General features: G+C 38.7%; 1 protein-coding gene across 5 annotated transcripts in view; it reads left to right on the top strand.

Moving 5' to 3' along the window:
- LOC146322491 (uncharacterized) overlaps positions 1 to 18,372 on the top strand; it is a 52,277-nt gene that overhangs the window by 13,297 nt on the left and 20,608 nt on the right. For 2 of the 5 annotated variants that reach the window (XM_084724489.1, XM_084724487.1), the window contains exons 2-4: positions 6,469 to 6,555; positions 17,507 to 17,524; positions 17,675 to 17,746. In XM_084724489.1, coding sequence (XP_084580615.1) covers positions 6,469 to 6,555; positions 17,507 to 17,524; positions 17,675 to 17,746 — 177 coding nt within the window. Of the gene's footprint in view, positions 1 to 6,468; positions 6,556 to 11,234; positions 11,577 to 17,506; positions 17,525 to 17,674; positions 17,747 to 18,372 lie in introns of those variants that run through there. The other 3 variants (XM_084724492.1, XM_084724490.1, XM_084724491.1) reach the window with 2 other exon arrangements.

Genomic DNA, 18,372 nt, shown 5'->3' with positions numbered 1-18,372 from the left:
TGTAGTTTTCTATGTGAGCATATGTTGACTCATTTTTTTTGCAACACTTTATAACGATTTGGAAACAAAGGCTAGATTTATCCATTTCTGCTCCTTGTGAGAAAAAGACGCCCGTTCAGTTGACTCATGTCTGTGGCTATAGTGTTAGCTGAGTGTTTAAGCAGCCACTCCCTTTTAGGCAACATCTGTGAGGTTTTGGAAAGAGGAAGTGAGCTTTTTTTTTTTAACAGCTAGTCATCATAACACTTAACTGGATAATGAGCTAACTGTGCGTGTGAATCCACTTAATAGCCCCACCCCATTTTAAACTCAGAAATCAGAGTTATTTCTGTATGCTGTCTTTGTCCAGCCTGTCAGCACTCATGGTCATTAAAATACCCGTCCATTTTGGTTGCTGAAGACTGGTATTCAGGGCGTGGGAATTTAGCTCGCTGGAGACAGAGTCAGACCAGGCTGGCATTTAGTTCTGGTGGGACTTGAAGGCACGGTGCCCTCACAGATTGTCAGTAGACACAAGGGATCAGGCTGACAGAAGCCAGGTCTGTCCTCTGCAGTCACCTCAGTATGTCGCACGCGCTATGTAGGGCTGAAAAAAGCAATTTAAAACCACTGTTTGTAGAATTTTTATATGATTAAAGTACATTTCTCATAATTCTCATGACATAAGGTTGTGTTTGCAAAAAAAATTCAGGAAACTAATCTAAGGAAGTTTAAAACACAGCCTTTACAATTTTGTAATGTAGATAAAAATGTGACATTTCATTCGGGCTTCATAGCATAGCTCTTGGTTGATAAATTGCAAGTCAGGATTAGGAGGAAGGAGAACATACGCTATGTTACATAATGCACCTTTACACAATATGTGTGAAATGGACCCTCCCTTAAACTCTTATCTTTTTTTCTTCTTTTATCAGCATTTAAACCATTTCAAAGGTTATGTCCAAATAACACATCTTGTTAGAGCATCCATTTTTGTAATGAACTAGCTCATTTGCTCTCAGGAGAACAGTCAGCCTACTGAAATTGTGCTGAATTAGAACAGTTCTGATAGAACCTGGGACCATGTAGGTCATTATAAATAGCTGTAAAGGAGAAGGGAAAAAGATGTGTGATTCTGTCTTTTGGCCTATTTCGATGCACGTTTCTGACTAGAGGCTAGATATACACTCACAGGTAAAAGTATGTATAAACAACACTGAAAAACACTGAACTTACAGGTCTTGAAATCACATAATGTTTGGATAGTGTTAGTTTTGGTTTTTGTGTTAAATTGTTTAGAAAACCAGATGGGTGGAGTTTGACACCTCAAGGCAACCAAGGTGATGTCGGGTAGCCACAGGAAAGAATGATGACTCCATTTTTACTCACTTTCTTTATTCTGACACCAGTATCGCACATTTTTGGTGTCTACTTGCCAAGCTTCTGTCATAATATAGAAAATTGTCTGCTCAAAATTACAATTAAAGGTAATTTTGAAATTCAATAATCAGATTGGCCCCTCACATGCTCCTCACTGCTTTGAATGTCTTTGAAAACAAATTGATTGTCTTATTGTTGTCGATGAAACACTGGATTCCTTTTTTTAAGCAAAAACACCACCCCCACCCAGTAAAAAGGAAGTCTGTAATGTATAAATGATGAAATGATTCACACCTCTCATTTTCAAAAGGCTCTTTAGAGGCTGCCACACTCACGAAATTTCAAACACAGACAGTCACAGTTTACAAAATGGCATTTTGTGAATGCTCACTTTTCATGCAGCCATGCTGGACTGCAGCACTGCATCGGTGACACGACTGATTACTGTTAGACTTAAATGTTTTTGTTAAACGTGTTCAAGTATAATATAGGTCTATTGTGTTAGAGATGCATGGCTAATTAATCTGATGACTCTTCTCTTTCCATTTTGTAGTTAATGTTTTCCTATCTTTCTAATAAGTGGGCTGCAACGTCTACATTTATACTCTTCTTTATTCCCAGTTAAACTTCACCAGAACAGTACAGTACACCCAACTTTACTCTCTCGGGTTTACAGCAGGGTAAACACTCTACTGTTACACTCTTGTCTGTTCCTTCTTAAGAATGGCTCTTAGCCCAGGGGGACACAAAGAAACAACTTAAACACTAAACATGTAAATATATAATTAAAATAGTTGAGGTGCTGTAAATGATAATGAAGTACTTATCGTATGCAACAGTAAACAGGAATTATGTGGGATTATTCCTACTTAAATATATCATGTACACAGTAAACTGCAAAGCTGAATAAGGAACATAAAATTAGCTCAGTAATTTAGTTCAAGAAGCCCAAAATGTAATGTGCACAATAACTATACTGTCAACAGGAAACAGCAACAGGAATTTAGAAATTGATGAACAGCTGATGAAAATAAAACATAAAATAATTGGAATAACTGCAATGTCATTATTAAGTACTCATATCAGTACTGAGTATCTGCAGCTACCCAAAGGTACGTACTTTTACTCTGGTGACTTGACTTCCTCTCCATAGAGTGCTGCAGAAATGAATCATAAAACCCGGAAATGAGTTTGCATATTTGCACCTCCTGGTCTCAGAGTCAGGGGTTTTTTGTTTAGATGCCTGAAGTAAGGTCTGCGGGTGATACAGACTTTTCACGTTTTTTTTCTACAACATAAAATATGTCAGTAAATACCCCAGTCATGAGTTTTGAAGCTTTTACACATCTTAAAAAAACATGGCTGTCAAATGAGACTAAAGAGGTTGTTGGGGACATTAAACATCATCACACTTCACCTCCACTAAGTGTTAGTCACTTAGTGGAGGTGAAGTGAATTCATTTGACTGTTTGTTTATAGTTAGCCTTTTACTTTGAATGGTTACATTTGTGCTTCGAAATTAATAAGAGTGATGTGCATTTATGAAAAGGATCTTGCTGAACAAAACATCTCAGTATCATAAACTTTTGTTTGATACAAAGCTTATTACTGCATTTATACAAAATCCACTGGAAAAATCCTTTTCTTTTTAATGTGGTAGAAACCAGAGTGAGGTTAACTTCCGCGTTGGACCACAAAAATGTATTATCCCTGCAGAAGTCTATATGGTGTCAGTTGTGTCATCACGGCACTGAACGCACTGCATGACAGACGCCACACAAGGACACCTTCAATGTTTCAAAATAAAATGTAGGTCAAAATGAATGAGCAAATAATTGAACAGCAAGCGAGTAGCACTGATACCAGAGAACTCTGCTGCAGAGAGTGATTTACGCTCTTTAAAATTTTACATTATGACATTATTTCATTTGTTTTTTTTACATTTTGTATGTATGTAGCTCTTGTAAAAGGCATGTTTATGTTAAACTATGTATACTCATACAAATAGTTATGTCTCTTGTTGCTCAAATATATATGTGATGTGCAAAATGTGCAATCTTCAAATTGCTAAAAGTGTTTTTTAGAAGGAATAATTGAACGTTGAAGATTTGTGGCCAGTTTTGACCTCTCTAGTGTCAGTCAAAGGTGAATAAAGAGATATTTAATGTAACTTAACATGACCCAGTGCATTGACTAGAGTTAAGAACATCACACCTAAATTTACACCTAAATAGCATCTGGGGTTTTGGACAAACTCATCCAGTATTTATGTCATGTCGTAGTTTATTTTAACAGAGGATAAGTGGACAAACAAAGTATGGTAGATTAGTAATAGACTTGGAAATAACTCTTGGGTTTGTTTTAATCCGCATGCTGTCGTTGGGTGGGGTTTACTTCATCCGGACAATTCAGAGAGTGTCGAGTAAGTTGTCATTCACAGGAAAGTCTAATTTACAATGCAGTGATTGTCTACCTGTCCTTGCCCTTATTGTGTTGTGTTGCATTGTATGTGGCACTTTGGTACCCACCCATCTGACGCTTCAAGTCAAAAACAGCTGTAAAAATATTACCAATTGTTTCCATCCCAAACTGACTGGTATCAACTAATGCCTCTGTGAAATGTTGATATTTTCTCTCGCCTTTCTTTTGAATGAAGTCAATAGAAAGTCTTATATACTTAATGCAAACTAAAGACAAAGGAAAAGTTGTTTAAGACCCCTGAGGCTAAAAGACTGATGTCATTTTACTCCTCTGATCCTCTTGTGACCCTTAGATTCATGGGAGATAAAACATGAGAGAGAACCACACAAGTTACACATAAGCTTCAGTACAGATATGACTCAGCACAGGTAAATTATTAGATTTGAAGAGCTTGTGTTTTTTGTGTCTAAAAGCCAAGGGCACAAATGTTAAGAATCCCAAGGACAATGACCAATCATTGACTGAGAGGAAATGCCATTGAAGCACTCAGTGAGTGAGCCACAGGGAGAACAGCAATCAGTAGGGACTATTACTGGAATATCTCCATTGCTCAGACTGTTTTTGTGACTAGCTTGATTAGTTATTTTAAAGGACAACATTCTCTTTTTTTTAGGAAGGTCCTGGTACCCATTCACACACATCCACAGGCAGGAGGTACTTAGTACACACATATTACTGCAGGGTAAAAAGCATCTCCACTGATGCAGCAACAAGCCTGCTGTTCTAACATTTTAGGCCATTTCTCCACTACCAGAGCTCTTTCAGAGCAAATTCAGGCAGATGGCCATTGCGTAAATCATTCACTGACTTATGAGAGTGCAACTTAAACTTCTACATTGTATAATTTAAAGAGAAAAGGCATTGCTGCGCTGACCTCTACAGGTTGAAAGGTTCAAGTTTTTGAGTCATTTTGAATCATTTTTGTCCAAATTCTCTCCTTTCAGCTTCTTAAATGTTTTTTTCCATTCTGGGCTGTGGACAAAAGAATTTGAGGATGTCACCTTAGCCTTTGGGGAAACACTAATCAACATTGTCCAGTATTATCTGACATTTTCTGGGCCAAACAAATATTGTGGTTAGTGCTGACTGATATGCAAAAAAAAAATCATATTGTGATTCTTTTGACAGATGCTGTGGTCTGCACCAAACAAGCATTTTCCTAATGTCTGAAAAATTTTAGCCGGTTTGTCCCACAATACTTTATTTATAATGGCACTAGTGCAGTGCCACTACAGGTTGGCCATAGGTTTTGCTGGTTGCAGCTGTACTAAACATTAAACCTCAAATTAGCTAACACTTGTTAGGTATCTGCATGGCAAGTGTAATGCACCAAACTTTTTCATTTAATTTGATTATGATTTGTTTTGTTTTTTTGATTAGTTGATAAATCTAATGACTAATTTGTCAATTTATTCTAATTATTATTTTTTAATTACATTATTAATAAAGTATTTTCCCCAAAATAAATATCAAAAACTTGTTTCATTGATACTTCAATATTTTTTAAAATCATCTAAGCATTATGTTCTAATTTCCATGTCAGTTCTGTGTTATGATATTAATATTAATATTAATAATAATAATAATAATAATAATAATAATAACAATAACAGAACAGGTGTCTAGTCAGAAAAATACTGGACCTCAAATTTAAAAGGATTGTGGTGAAGATCAACTTATTGTGTCCTTCATGGTTTTGTCTTGGAGATGGAGAAGAATCCTTTAGTTACAGGAACAAGACACGTCCTACTCATTCATGTTTTTTTGTCTTGTGAGACACAGTGATAAAGACTGTTAAAGGCATGACTCAGATAACCCCGTTCACATACATTAAGTTTCAGTGTGTGAACGCGCTTTCCTTTGAAGTCAGTTCTTCTCTTTGTCTGTTTTCCTGTTACATGGTCATGGTGACTGACACTAGGGAAATGCATTAGTGTGATGATAGGAGGGGTTTCGGTGACCCCGCCTAGAGGCGAACAGACTGCAACCACAGAGTGCCTACCACAAAGTTAGAGGAAGGAAATGCTTACACACACTCATACAGTACACGCTCTGAGAGAGGTCCTTTTAAGGAAAAGGTCCTGCTCTAGCCTGAGTGCTGAGTGGAGCAAAGGCAATGCCCTCAAATACAGAAATATAAATACATACACACATTTACACACTATTGTGACTACATATCTGCATGCGTCTAAAGATTTCTCACAAGATTGTAGACATATAAATACAGTCCACTACAGCTATTCAGAGTTAAACGGACACCTGATATCCTGTTTATAGACACTGCTACAACACTGGTAATCCAGTCCACTGTGGCAAGAACATGATCTGTGAGGACTGGAAATCAGTTTTTAGGTACACTGATTGAAGGTTTAGAAGCATTACTTTGGTTTAACTGTAAAACCTTGCATCTTTTAAATAAAGGGCTCAGTTATTGAAACTCATAATGCACTTGCTTCCCAACCACTTCCCACAAATTTCACGTCTCTGTCTAAGAACTGGACCTCTGGTCACACGCATATGTCATTTATAGATGTGTGCCAATTCAGCCCAGCTAAATCGGCTGCTGTCTTACTTCTCTTTTTTTCTATTTTCTCTCTCATTCTATTTATTTCTTTATCTGTCCCTCAGGCCGAGGCCAGGCTGGCAGCGAAGAGGGCAGCCAGGGCAGAGGCCAGAGAGATCCGCATGAAGGAGCTGGAGAGACAACAGAAAGAGGTATAAGTCAAAATACACTCTCACATTTAAAACTAAGAACACAGGATACACCTTATGGATAACTGTAAGTCACCGGCATTGGGCAAGCTACCCAAAACATACTATATTACATATTACTTGTTGATTCATTTGAAATTATTAAGTTTCTTTATAGTAGTGCTGTCTGTCAATATTACACTACTTTTTCAGTCCTTTCATCAAAATAACAGCAGAAGTATGACTAGGCATGATAAGAGGGTAATGTTGTTTCATAGGGGGTAATCAAAGTGCAGAAGGTCACGTTTATTGTAGTTCATAAAAAAGCCAGTGGTGGGCAATATTGTTCAGCCTAAAGAGGGCTCTCCTCCGGACCGCAGATCTGGTCCATTACTACATTCACACACAATGTAACTAGTTACCACTGATATTAGAAAAGAAGTTCAGTTTTTCTTGAACTAGGGTTGTATGAGGTATTTATCCATAGTCAGTGTATTACCTACAGTATTTAGAGGTCAACATGACCGTAGCTTGGAGAAGCAGCGGGAGTACTGGTGCAGGAAGACGAGCAATGTACTGCTGTGAACAGGGTCAGCAGCAAAACATATTTTAGTTACCTAAAAACAGGTCTACTAAAAAAAAATAAGTGTCAGTTTAAGTGTACACTATATTACACAAGGATATTTTCACCACTTTATCTTGCAGTCAGACAGTTTTTTTCCAACAGGAAACCACTGTTATATAAGCCAAATATCACTCTCTCCAAAGCCCCCAGAGTCCTTTGGCAACAGTAATTTTAGCTTGCAGGACACTTTTTCTTGAGTTGCTTGCTGGTCTAGAGCTTCCTCAACAAACTGGGGGCTTGGCAGCCACCATCTACTGTAGGTAATACACTGACTATGGATAAAAAAAGGAAGATAAACAGTTGCTCTTTTATTTTCCAAAATGCAGGTGTTACTTTTTTGAAATTTTTCTGTTTGGATGGTGGTTTATGTTGGTAAATGTCATTTTTGTGCTGTTTCATAGTTTTAAACCTAGGGGAGAGCTTTTGTCTCCCCCTTCTGGCAGTGAGTGTAATTACACTAATAACACTGTTGACGTGCTTGTGAAGTACACCTACAGTTTTCCGACATAGGCTACGCCATGCTGTAGCCTACTCTCTTGCTACGTTTGCTCCTCTCTTTACCTCTGGCAAACCAGTCATTGCTGGTTGACAAAAAACACATTGTAACTGGTACACCAGCACAGAAATGTCACCAGACAGACACCAGATTAGCTATACTGCAAAACACAGAGAGATGATAGGCTAAATCAGCATTGTGTTAGGGGTTGAATGTAACAAATCATCATTTAAGTCCCACAGTGCAGATGTAAGTATTAGTGAGGTAGCTGGTATATTTACTGATGCTAAGTTGTCCATGTTGGCCTTCACTGGCAAGCTGTGATGACATAACTCCACCCACTTCCTCCCTATCTCACAGCCACCTGACAGCAGTAGTGCAGTGAGCTGGTAACATAATGCTTGACATAATAAATGTACTAATATTACTTAAATCATATTAGTAATCCAGTATATTACAATAGTGAGTTACCCCCTAACATTGTGTGGCCTAGTGGCATATGATGGTTTGAACAAAAGGGAAAGATTTTGAAGAGTGTTTTATCCATGTATCATGCCAACTTTCCTATTTCTTGGGTACTTATATTATGCCTGAATCAAAATAACTGCTTATTGGTGAAGGTCATCATTTATTCAGCATCATTACATTCAGGTTTGTAACACCATATGCCATATGGCATACAACCTGATAAGGCTTAAACCTGAGTAACAAGAGGATTTCCGCAGTCTTGTTGGTACTCTGTTTGCAGTTTGGACCTGAAGCATTTCCTGTCAATGTTGCCTTACACTCTTAAGCTGAGACTTTTAAATCCTGTGGGTCATGGATCAGAGGTGTAAACAGGGTGCTGTAACTGCACCACTGAGGAGTGCTGCCAGGGATTTTACTAGCAGTCTTAATTTTTGTTCATAGAAAGTGTCGAAAAAAAGATAGAACATGGAATTCCTCTTAAAATTGACATCTAAAATATAGGTGATGAAATGCTGCATGTGCATGTTGTCTTGTTCCACATACTAAGCAGTATTCTCAAGTGAAGTATTCATATTCTCTCAGTCTTAAGGTTCCACTGGTTTAGGAAACATCAAACAAGTCAAAATGAGGTTAAGTGACCAGTAAACATGGGCGTTTTCTTCATGGTGTAGCTTCCCACTGTGATGTTTAGCACACAGTCAGCCGAAGCGATGAGATGAAAGTCCCCAAAGAGGGTCCCTAATTACTTTTTCGAGAAGGGTTTATAACCTTTTCCAGATAGTTTTAGGCCAAATTGAAAAAATCGTCCAAGCCTTTTAGCAGAAACTTTTCAAGTCATACATTTAATCAGAATTCTTCTTCATGATCAGTGTGGAACGAAGAAAACCCAAGGTACACTGTAAATTGTTTTATTTTAACCAGTTCTTCCAAACCAATATATTATTCTTTATCATCATTTATTTACATTCTATTCTCTGTTATATACAAATAATTAATTGATAAAACTTGGTTTTATCATGGATCTTTTTGTATAGCCCTGGTTCTTTAGTTAACAACATACAGTATAAAGTATTGCAGTACTAGTATTTATTCCTCTGGCTGGCTGCTGTAGTTGATCCTAGAAGCCTCTGGGTGATTTCTTTGAGAAATTTCGAGGCCTTAAATAGAGGGGCCTGGTGTGTAAAAAAGGTATGAAATGTGGTAATTATTAATTTAAATAAATAAAGTAGAAGTTTGATTGATATTTTGTGTAAATGCTACGCATTATAGATAAATAAGAAGACCAACGACACCCTATATCTCTGGTTTGTGCCCTCTGCATCCAGCATCTCCAGCGCTGGCACCAGACCTACATTCTGATTTGTGTTGAAACAGGTGCAGAGCTGAAAGGTCTCTGTGTGTGGTTGTGTGTTTGGACTGCAGGTCAGTGGTGTGTTACTTGGGTTTTCTTTCTCTAGTTTAACACCTCTGATCTGAACCATGGGGAGTCGCACTTTTCCCAGCTCACTATTCTTAGCCTGGCATAATCTCATACACACAAACAGACTTCTGCCTCTCACCCAAACTGAACTCATAACGGTTTTCTTATTTCTGTTTCCAGAGAGGATTTGGAAATTAAGACCCCTAAAACTGTAACCCTTGGTGGCCTCAAACTAAAACCTAAAACTCTTGTACTTTCTCTACTCAGCCACTTTTTGTAACCTGAAGATGTTTCACATTTTTAGGGTTGAGAGAAAGGCACACACCTTCTGCTAGGGGTCAGCAATATTAAATCATCTATAACAGTATCTGTGATGCTTTGTTATAAGCATGTTGTCGGCATCGACTGATAAAGGCAAAATTAAATATTGGTACTGGGCCAAAGTGAACATTTTTGCCAATATGATGCTTTAATTATGCACATGGATGCAAAATGCCTTTTTGATGTTTTTTTTGATGTGTCCAAAACGGACAGCAAAGTTGCCATTTGCAATGATTACTCGGCATCGGTTAAGATGCGAGAAGAGGACAAATCACTTTCCTTCAACGCTACAAATTTAACTGTCCATCTGAAGAGCCATCATCCCGATCACTGACAAATTTGTGAGCAGTTTAATTGTTTTGTCTAGTGAATGTGTATGTCTTGAATTGTATGTCTGCATCTGCCAGTAGACGTCTGAGGAAGGGCCTGTGTGCTCAAAACGTCACTTACCTGCATAATAAATCCTTATAGTGGGCACTTCTTGGTGTGCAGATTTGTTTATTTTAAACTTTCTAAGAAGTTATTTGTCCGTGGATGTGCATGTTTTTCAGCTTTTTTTTTCTTGCAAATGCCAATGTGCCATATCAATAAGAGTAGGCATAATAATGTCAATTTCACAGCAAGACAGACAGATTTTATACACAATTATGTGTATACATCTATCTGCAATCAGCCAAGATGTGTTGGAAAATAACAGATATTTGCAAAAATCCAATGTTGTGCATCCCCAATATTGAGATATATTGCTGGAAATGTAATTGAATAACACTTTAACAATAAAATATTCAGATCAGGATGACATTTTAGGCAATTCTGTCAAATAAATACCTGGAAAAACTTAATCCATTATTGAAAAAATACTGTTAATCAAATACTGACATAAAAAAAAAACCTCCTGGATTTACAGCATTGCTCACAATGGCCTAATACAACCAGGGATAATGCCACTGATAGCTGCTATACTTTGCTATAAACCCTGAAAATCTCTGATAATATGTGGTCACATTTCCCAACGCTATTCTTTCTGTCCTTTTAAAAATAACCACTTCACGACTGTCCAATCTATTTTATAAAGAGATTTGGTGCTTGTCATTATAGCAAACGCTTTTCCCATTAAGTTATACTGGGATAATCAGCATCCCAGCAGTACTCAATTATTCAGCAATCACAACACAGGTGGTGAGCCCAAACAACAACAATCTACATGTGCACACACACATCCACCAGTCATACGCAGCGGATTAATGGTCATTGTTAAGCCGAGTCTGGTCAGGGTGTGTGTGCATGTGTGTCCCTTAAACCCTTTAGCCGAGTTCTAAAGTAGCTTAGCAGGTTGCGCTCCTTGGTCCAGCCTACAGTGGAGCAGTTATTGTTGACATGAGCGATGGGTCGCTGCACTCACAGCCACCCTCGGTACTTCTGGATGTTCTCTGATTCACTGAAGACTGGATCTAAAGGTGGATTAGTTGCTGTGTAACGGCGAACGAGAACCTTGTGGTGGCTTCTGTTGTTCCGAGCTCAAATCTCAGTGCTCCGTCCCTCTGTGATCCTGCCTACATGACTGGCTGTGGTCTTACCGGCTAACTGCTGAGCAATGGCACCTTTCCTGGTATCCTGAGAGCAGCAGGACGGCCGGGCGTCGGCTGGCGGGGAGGGGGCTGAGGGCTGCCCTCACCGGGCGCCCGCAAACCCCTCCAATCAAGAAGGGGAGCTCGGTGAGTTGAATGAAACAAACATGTAATGCTTACATGTATGTAAGCTGATTGTGTAACTCATTTGATGAATGGGCTTATGACGGTGTCTGGCTCACTTGCTAATCGGGTGTCCAGACAGTAATGAGAGATAATTAAGCAGACAAGATCTCTTTGGTCAATTTTTTTTTTTTGCAATATGCATTAGTAATATTTGTGCCATATTACGCTCTTGGACATCATATTCTTATAATTTACAACTGTTGGAATAAGTAAATATTTTTATATCTTTTAAATGATAACATCCTGTAGATGGATGTCAAAGGTTATAACAGAGAGTTGGAAGGTCAGCGCTCAAGTTGTTCAGGTGGATGAAAAGATTAAAGTTGATAAGGATTTATCTGATAACTATTATGGCACAATTTTGTTTTTCAGCATAATAGTGGAACAATTAGGATGTTGCAGAAATGAGGTGAAATTAGTGCATTACTTTACTCTTGTACTTGTAAAACCAGTGTAAGATTGTCAAAAGTATTAACACTTTTTCGATAACATGTTTGAAATGATACGATTTGTTAAAAGTACTGTATGAAAAGTATCAAAGCTCTAAAAAAAAATATGAAGTTAAGGTCAGTTCATATCATCCTGCTTGAAATTTAGCTCACAGCAACGCAAAACCTGTCTGTGTTCGGTGACTTTTTCTCTACCAGCACTTTATGGAAGTTGTTAATAATAATTTGAAACTCTTTTTAATCCTACTTTTTGTGCCTCAGACTTTTTTTTCTTTTTGCCATGGTATCAAAAGACCCAGCAAGTATCTTTATTCTAATACTAGTATTATAGTTAAGTTTAAAATTTGGGTATCGTCACAACTCTGCAGTAGAGTGATGTATCACCTCTCCTCTACTGGAAGAGAGGATGACTTTATTTTCATGACTAGATGAGCTCGAAGAAATTCTTTGAGTCAACTGCAGTAGGAGGTCACCAGCGTGTGGATCTGACCTTTCATCTCGACTGAACCAATACATTAAGAGCAGAGGACAGGCGAGGGCACGAGGCTGTACTCCACTGATTACCTGGGAGCGTTGTTGTTCCTGAAGTGATGCCCCAGACAAAAAGGTCAGCCGAGAATCCATTTCTGAAAGCCAGAATTGCAAAGCCAATCCATATATTGGGCAAGCACACGAAGCAGACAGTGGTAGTAAATCTGGATTAAAGTACTGGACCGATGGGATGGAAAGTGCAGCAGTAAGGGGTGGGGTGTTGGATTTGTTAAGAGGTGAGGAGCTGAAAGAGGCCTTTTTAAATTTACGAGCAAATGTGTTTGTCTCACTGCTGAAAGGAGCAATTGCACATTTAAAAGTGTGTATGAAAAGAGCTCAGTCAGGCAGTGGTTTCATTAGATTTATTTAATGCTAACTAGTTAAGTCAGTTGCATCTATGTAGTGCTATCTTTGGGTTGTGAGTACAAGACATTTGAGGACGTCATCTTAGGCCTTGGGAAACACTGACTGGCATTTTTTACCATTTTCTTACATTTTAAAACAAACAAAACTATTAATAAATTTATCGAGAAAATGATGGACTGATCAATTGACTATGAAAATAATTGTTGATGATGATGTTGTTGCCAGTTGTAAAATCATCTTTGTCTCTGCACCACATGTCCATAATAGTTAGTTGTGTTTAAAAAGAAAATAATAAACACGACATGGACATGTTGTGCCATGATCAGCAGCAACAGCTTCTTTTTATGTTCTCTTCCACATGTCGAAAACGGAACTTAGGCAACAACTCTATGGCAACTCTGAGGAGACACACTACCGCAAAGAGGGCTTTTAAATGACAGTGTTACGATGGTTGATGGCTCACTGGTCAATGGCAGTTAGCTGACAAAATAGATGATGGCAGCGTCCATCAGTCCAACCCTGCTTCATAATATTATTATAGAAATTCAACAACTTCTACCATAAGCAAGCACTTGGCAGCGGTGACAAGAAGAAACTACTGTCTGGACCACAGATTTTATTATGAAGCCTCTGACTGGTTGACAGACCCAACCCAAGGCACCTTGGGATTGCAAGTGGGTGGCTACCAACAACAACTGTTTTCAAGACATAAAAAGTGAATGAATAACTACAGGAGACATGCGGTGTTGGATTTATCTTTGTGGATTTGTTTTACCACATCTCCAAAAAGATGCTGCAGTTCAAGGCTGGATTACAAAGCTTCTGAAAGGGATACGATCGTACTGGAGCAGACGTAAAGGTACAGCGCTAGTGTTTGCGGTTGCTTAGCGTTAACCTTTCCTACTCTGCTTACTTCGGGGCTTTCCCCCTTCACTTTTCCAACAGCTGGGAGACAACAGACAAGACTTGTCTTGGTCTTGAGAGGCTGCAGTGTTTATTGACTGGCACACTGTAACCTGTCCTGTACATTTACTGCCAGACTGACAACTTGCTGCTCTGCTTTGTTAGCAGCACTGTCGCTCTCAGCCTGCTGCTGCTCTCTCTCCCTCACTTGCACACAGCACACACTTATGTCCTGTCCTATTCCTTAAAGGAGTTACATTATGCTTAGGTATGCTTCAATCAAATGTCATTATTAAGGCAGTCAGGGTAAACTGCCATCCCATGAGAATATGTTGCTTTGTCGGTGCGGTAAGAAAAAATCAGTGTCTTCACAGCTCTAATATTACCATTGAATCACAGTGTACATACATGAATAATATAAGAAAAGTTAATTGTGGTGTCTGTTGAGGATTTAAATGAGTGTACTAATGAAGACAGTGGCAAATAACATTCCATATAAAATAAATATAATCTTGGGTAATTGGTTTATGTATTTATCTGTAATTGGCTATAATTTGTGTACTTCCTCAAGCATTCCAAATTTTAGACAGCAACGCCCAAAAGTGACAGCACGCACACCAGCCACGAGAGACACCTACCTGGTGACATACCGACTCACAATGACAAACAGGCCAGCATGGTGTGAACTCTTGTCCCCACAACCTCACGCTGAACCTGGGGAGGTTAACAGAAATGAGAGGATAGACATGAGTTGGACTGACGTATACCTGCTCAAGATTACTACCAGTACTGATTAGGAAAACTGTACAGATCCCAAGGTTTCAGAAGATACCTTCAATCATAGAAGTGTGTTTAAAGCGGTGCAATAAACAAACAGAATTACAAATTAAGTGTATTGTTGCAGCCATAAAAAACATAATTTTGGGTATATATCACGCATTGTATGTATGCTGTAGCTTCTGAACATTTTGGTGATGTTGTTGTTGAAATCATCTCTCAACAAAAACCCTCTAAAACCACAGCTTGTCATTATCACCACCAAGGAGGTTATGTTTTCAGCTCGGTTTGTTTGTTTGCCTGTTGTCATGAAACTTGGTAGAAGGGCGTAGCATGGGCCAAGGAAAAGCTCATTAAGTTTTGTAGCAGATCTGAATCCCAGGGGAGATAAACATTATTTTTCACTGTTGTTAACATGCAAGATAGGTCAGTTGTTATACTGGTGACTATGGCAAAATTAACTGAATTTGTCAAACATGCAGGGACCTGTTGTAGCTAAAGTGAATGTTGTTCTGTGACTAAACCATAGACCCTAAATTACTGTTAATAAGGGACAAAGCTTCTGGGTCTGAAAAGCGAAACCAAAGTGGAAGCACACTTGCATTATTTGTAATGGCCAGTAGGGCTGCAAAAAGAAGTCAGATTGTATGCAGTCTTGTGAAAAAATAACCCAGCTTCTCAGTTGATTTATGACCTCAGTAAATAGTTTCTTAATGAGTTTATGGCCGTAAATTGCTAGTTACACATCTTCCTCTGACGTACAATTAGGAAATTATAGTCCCATTTAGCATAAAATTGCTGTTAAAACAGGCTATGCTTTAGGCCACCATTATTTCCTGTTTAATGGACAAGCCAAAACCAAGCACCCGCAAGTCGTCACTCACCAGCTCCATGCTCTTGTCAGTGCTGCACATGCTCTGGTGGCAGCCCCCATAATGCCAATCTCTAGGCTTCAAAATCATAGTCCACAGACCAATGGACAGTCATTCAAACTAAACTGCAACACATCAAAAATTACTGTAGAAAAAAAAAAACACAGCAGGTGTGTAAGAAATAAGCAATGTCTAAATTCCCATTATTGTTTTTTTTCGAAGTTGATATGACCAGAATAAGCCTATTAAAAGGTTATAGTGGGATAGCATACACACTCCTGATTGCTTCTCAGTATATATTAGCTTTAACAATCATACAGTTGGTCGTTGTTGTTGATTTCAGCCTAAGCCTCTGATATTTTTAGATATGTACATGATAATAAAATAATTTGTGGTTTTCACTAATGTGTGTGAAGTACTTCCAATTTAGAAGTTCATAATAAATGCACAGCTGAGATGTTAATCTTCAGCTGAGCACAAACATATTGACATAATTGTTATAGTTTTGGAAATATTTAGATGTAGTGGTTGCTCTTGAAAATTTACAGTTCTGGCCATGGTGGAGGTCTGTGATCCCTGAGCGCCCCTCTAGTTGCTCTTTGGTTTTTGTATGGATTAAACATACAGCATGTTAAAGGGTAGGTGACTATGGCTTAGACAGACAGTAACAGACAGACTTAAGATTGACGTCTAAATTCATCCACTGCACAAAGCAGTTTAGTTCTTGACTATCTTAAGTAGGACTGTGGCACAATCAATTCCAGGTAAATTAAGACCTTTTTCAAAATAAAGAAAAATCCCTGACCAAGTGACCACATCCAACCACTCGGCTCCGTTTACCCCAGTAGAAAATATGTCTTCGGTGGGAACTTAACAGTCACAAGGACATTTTACTTGAAAAGTTTAGCAGAGGGTGTAACAATGAAAAACAAAACTAGTATAGTATCTAGTATATATCATTGTAGTCTCCATAACAATGTTAGAAAACCACAAATTATGAGTCATCTGTTTTTTCTGTTTTGTTGTTGGGTGCTACTGATCAGTTGGTGGCACTGATTGTTACCATGGTAACATGGGTCTTGAGCCTGAGTCAGTCTGGGGGTAAGGTGTCTAATGTTTTTGGCTTACAGTTAGTCAGTCTTTATTGATGTGAAATGGTCTAACTTGCAACAGACTTTAGAATTGTCTAATACTTCAGACTATTCTAAAATGTCTTTGTGAAACTGGCCCCTGAAGTGGTTTTGCTTGTTGTAATCATTCCTCCCGTCAGTACAGTGTAATAAGAAGTTTACTTTAGAGGTGCTGGCAGGCTGATTTTGTCACCTTTGGACTGAGCCTGGCTTATTTTTCCTTGGGTTTCCTGTCATTATGCTAAGCTAGGCTAAATGCTGCAGTTTCAAACTGCACGGCAAAAAAAAGAAGTGTATAATTTTGCAAAATGTGTAACTATTCCTTTAATGGCAAACGTAAAGGGGATATTGAGGTTAATAATCACTTTAATTTGAAAGTGATCTCAGCTTGCAGGCTTCTTTTGTTGAGATTTTGATTCTTGGTACCAGGAAGTATCAGAGGCCAGTATGTCACAAGACTCAGCTTTGTCGCTATGGGAACATGGACCTGAAAGTCACACTGCTGCGCTGGCACTCTACAGCTTTCTGCCATTGATACCAGCCTAAAGGAGCCATGGGAAAGTGCCTGTTAACCCAGGGCCTCAGCAAATGTCCAGTGAACTTGTGTTCTTGGGTCAGGTACTATTGGTCCAGCCGTGCAGCGGGGTACTTCGCATTCCTGAGCTGCTCTCATTAGCAGAAACCTTCCTCTGTGCATGCTCTCTGTCCTCTGTCCCATACTGCAGCTCACTCTGCCTTTTGTAAAGTTTTAATTTCATATCTGTCTTTATCATATTATCTCATTATCTCATTTCAGTCTTTTCCCCTCTGTTTTCATGTTTGATAATCTTTCTCCTGTACCTCTCCTCGGTGCTGGTGTGTAGATCTTTCAGGTGCAGAAGGTAGGCCTCCTCTTCCTTACTTCCAACTCTGACCTCATTTTATTTAAGCATTATTATGTAATTGTCCTAGGTGTGTTTCAGTTTTACTGAGGAAAGTAATGGAAATCTGTTACCTGTTTTTTCTTGCCCTCATTTCGCATCTCCTCTCAGAAATATTATGGCTTGGACACCAAATTAGACGACCGAGGGGACAGCAAATGGGGAGATATTGAACAATGGATGGTATAGTTTCTGTGCTGTGGTTATACTTAAACATTAATGCATGTGTTTCTTTGCCTCTGTGCATATTTTGAGGCTTGTATTTCTGTTTGTTTGGAAGCTTTTGGCGTGTGCCGAGTCTGCTTTTGAATTCCAGATAATTCCTGTTAAGCCTTTTTAGAAAATAACGGATTATAAGGAATCAAAGCTTGGCCATTAATGATAATCCACTTATTCAAAGGAGCAGGGTGCCCGTTTGGCTTTGAATCAGCATGACCATCTGCTCCGTTGGTGTGAGACTGCATGGGATTTACTATGATGAATTTACCACTGTGGAGTTACTTAGTTTGAATTGCCCCAGACCATCAGAGAGTTTCAAACACAGCATTTAGGATATTTAGCGTGTGTGACTTGTAATTTCACTAACCACCGTGTGTTTTTCTACTAAAGTAATTCACTTACAGAATGCTGCAATTTGAGGTGACAACATGGGTGTCTCAGTGGTTTGTTGACTGCGTCACTGGTTCAGTGTGGTGGTTTTAAGAACACGCATGCTTGATTCTGTGAATGTCTGTGTGTACTTCACTGTCAGGTTGTCTAGATTTGTTTAATTCATGCTTTCTACAAATCCAAAATGAACCAAAAAGAAT

Source organism: Lutjanus erythropterus, chromosome 8 (genome assembly GCF_056507025.1).
Source record: "Lutjanus erythropterus isolate fLutEry1 chromosome 8, fLutEry1.hap2, whole genome shotgun sequence".
NCBI lineage: Eukaryota > Metazoa > Chordata > Actinopteri > Lutjaniformes > Lutjanidae > Lutjanus > Lutjanus erythropterus.
This window is presented reverse-complemented; position numbering and strand designations above follow the sequence as displayed.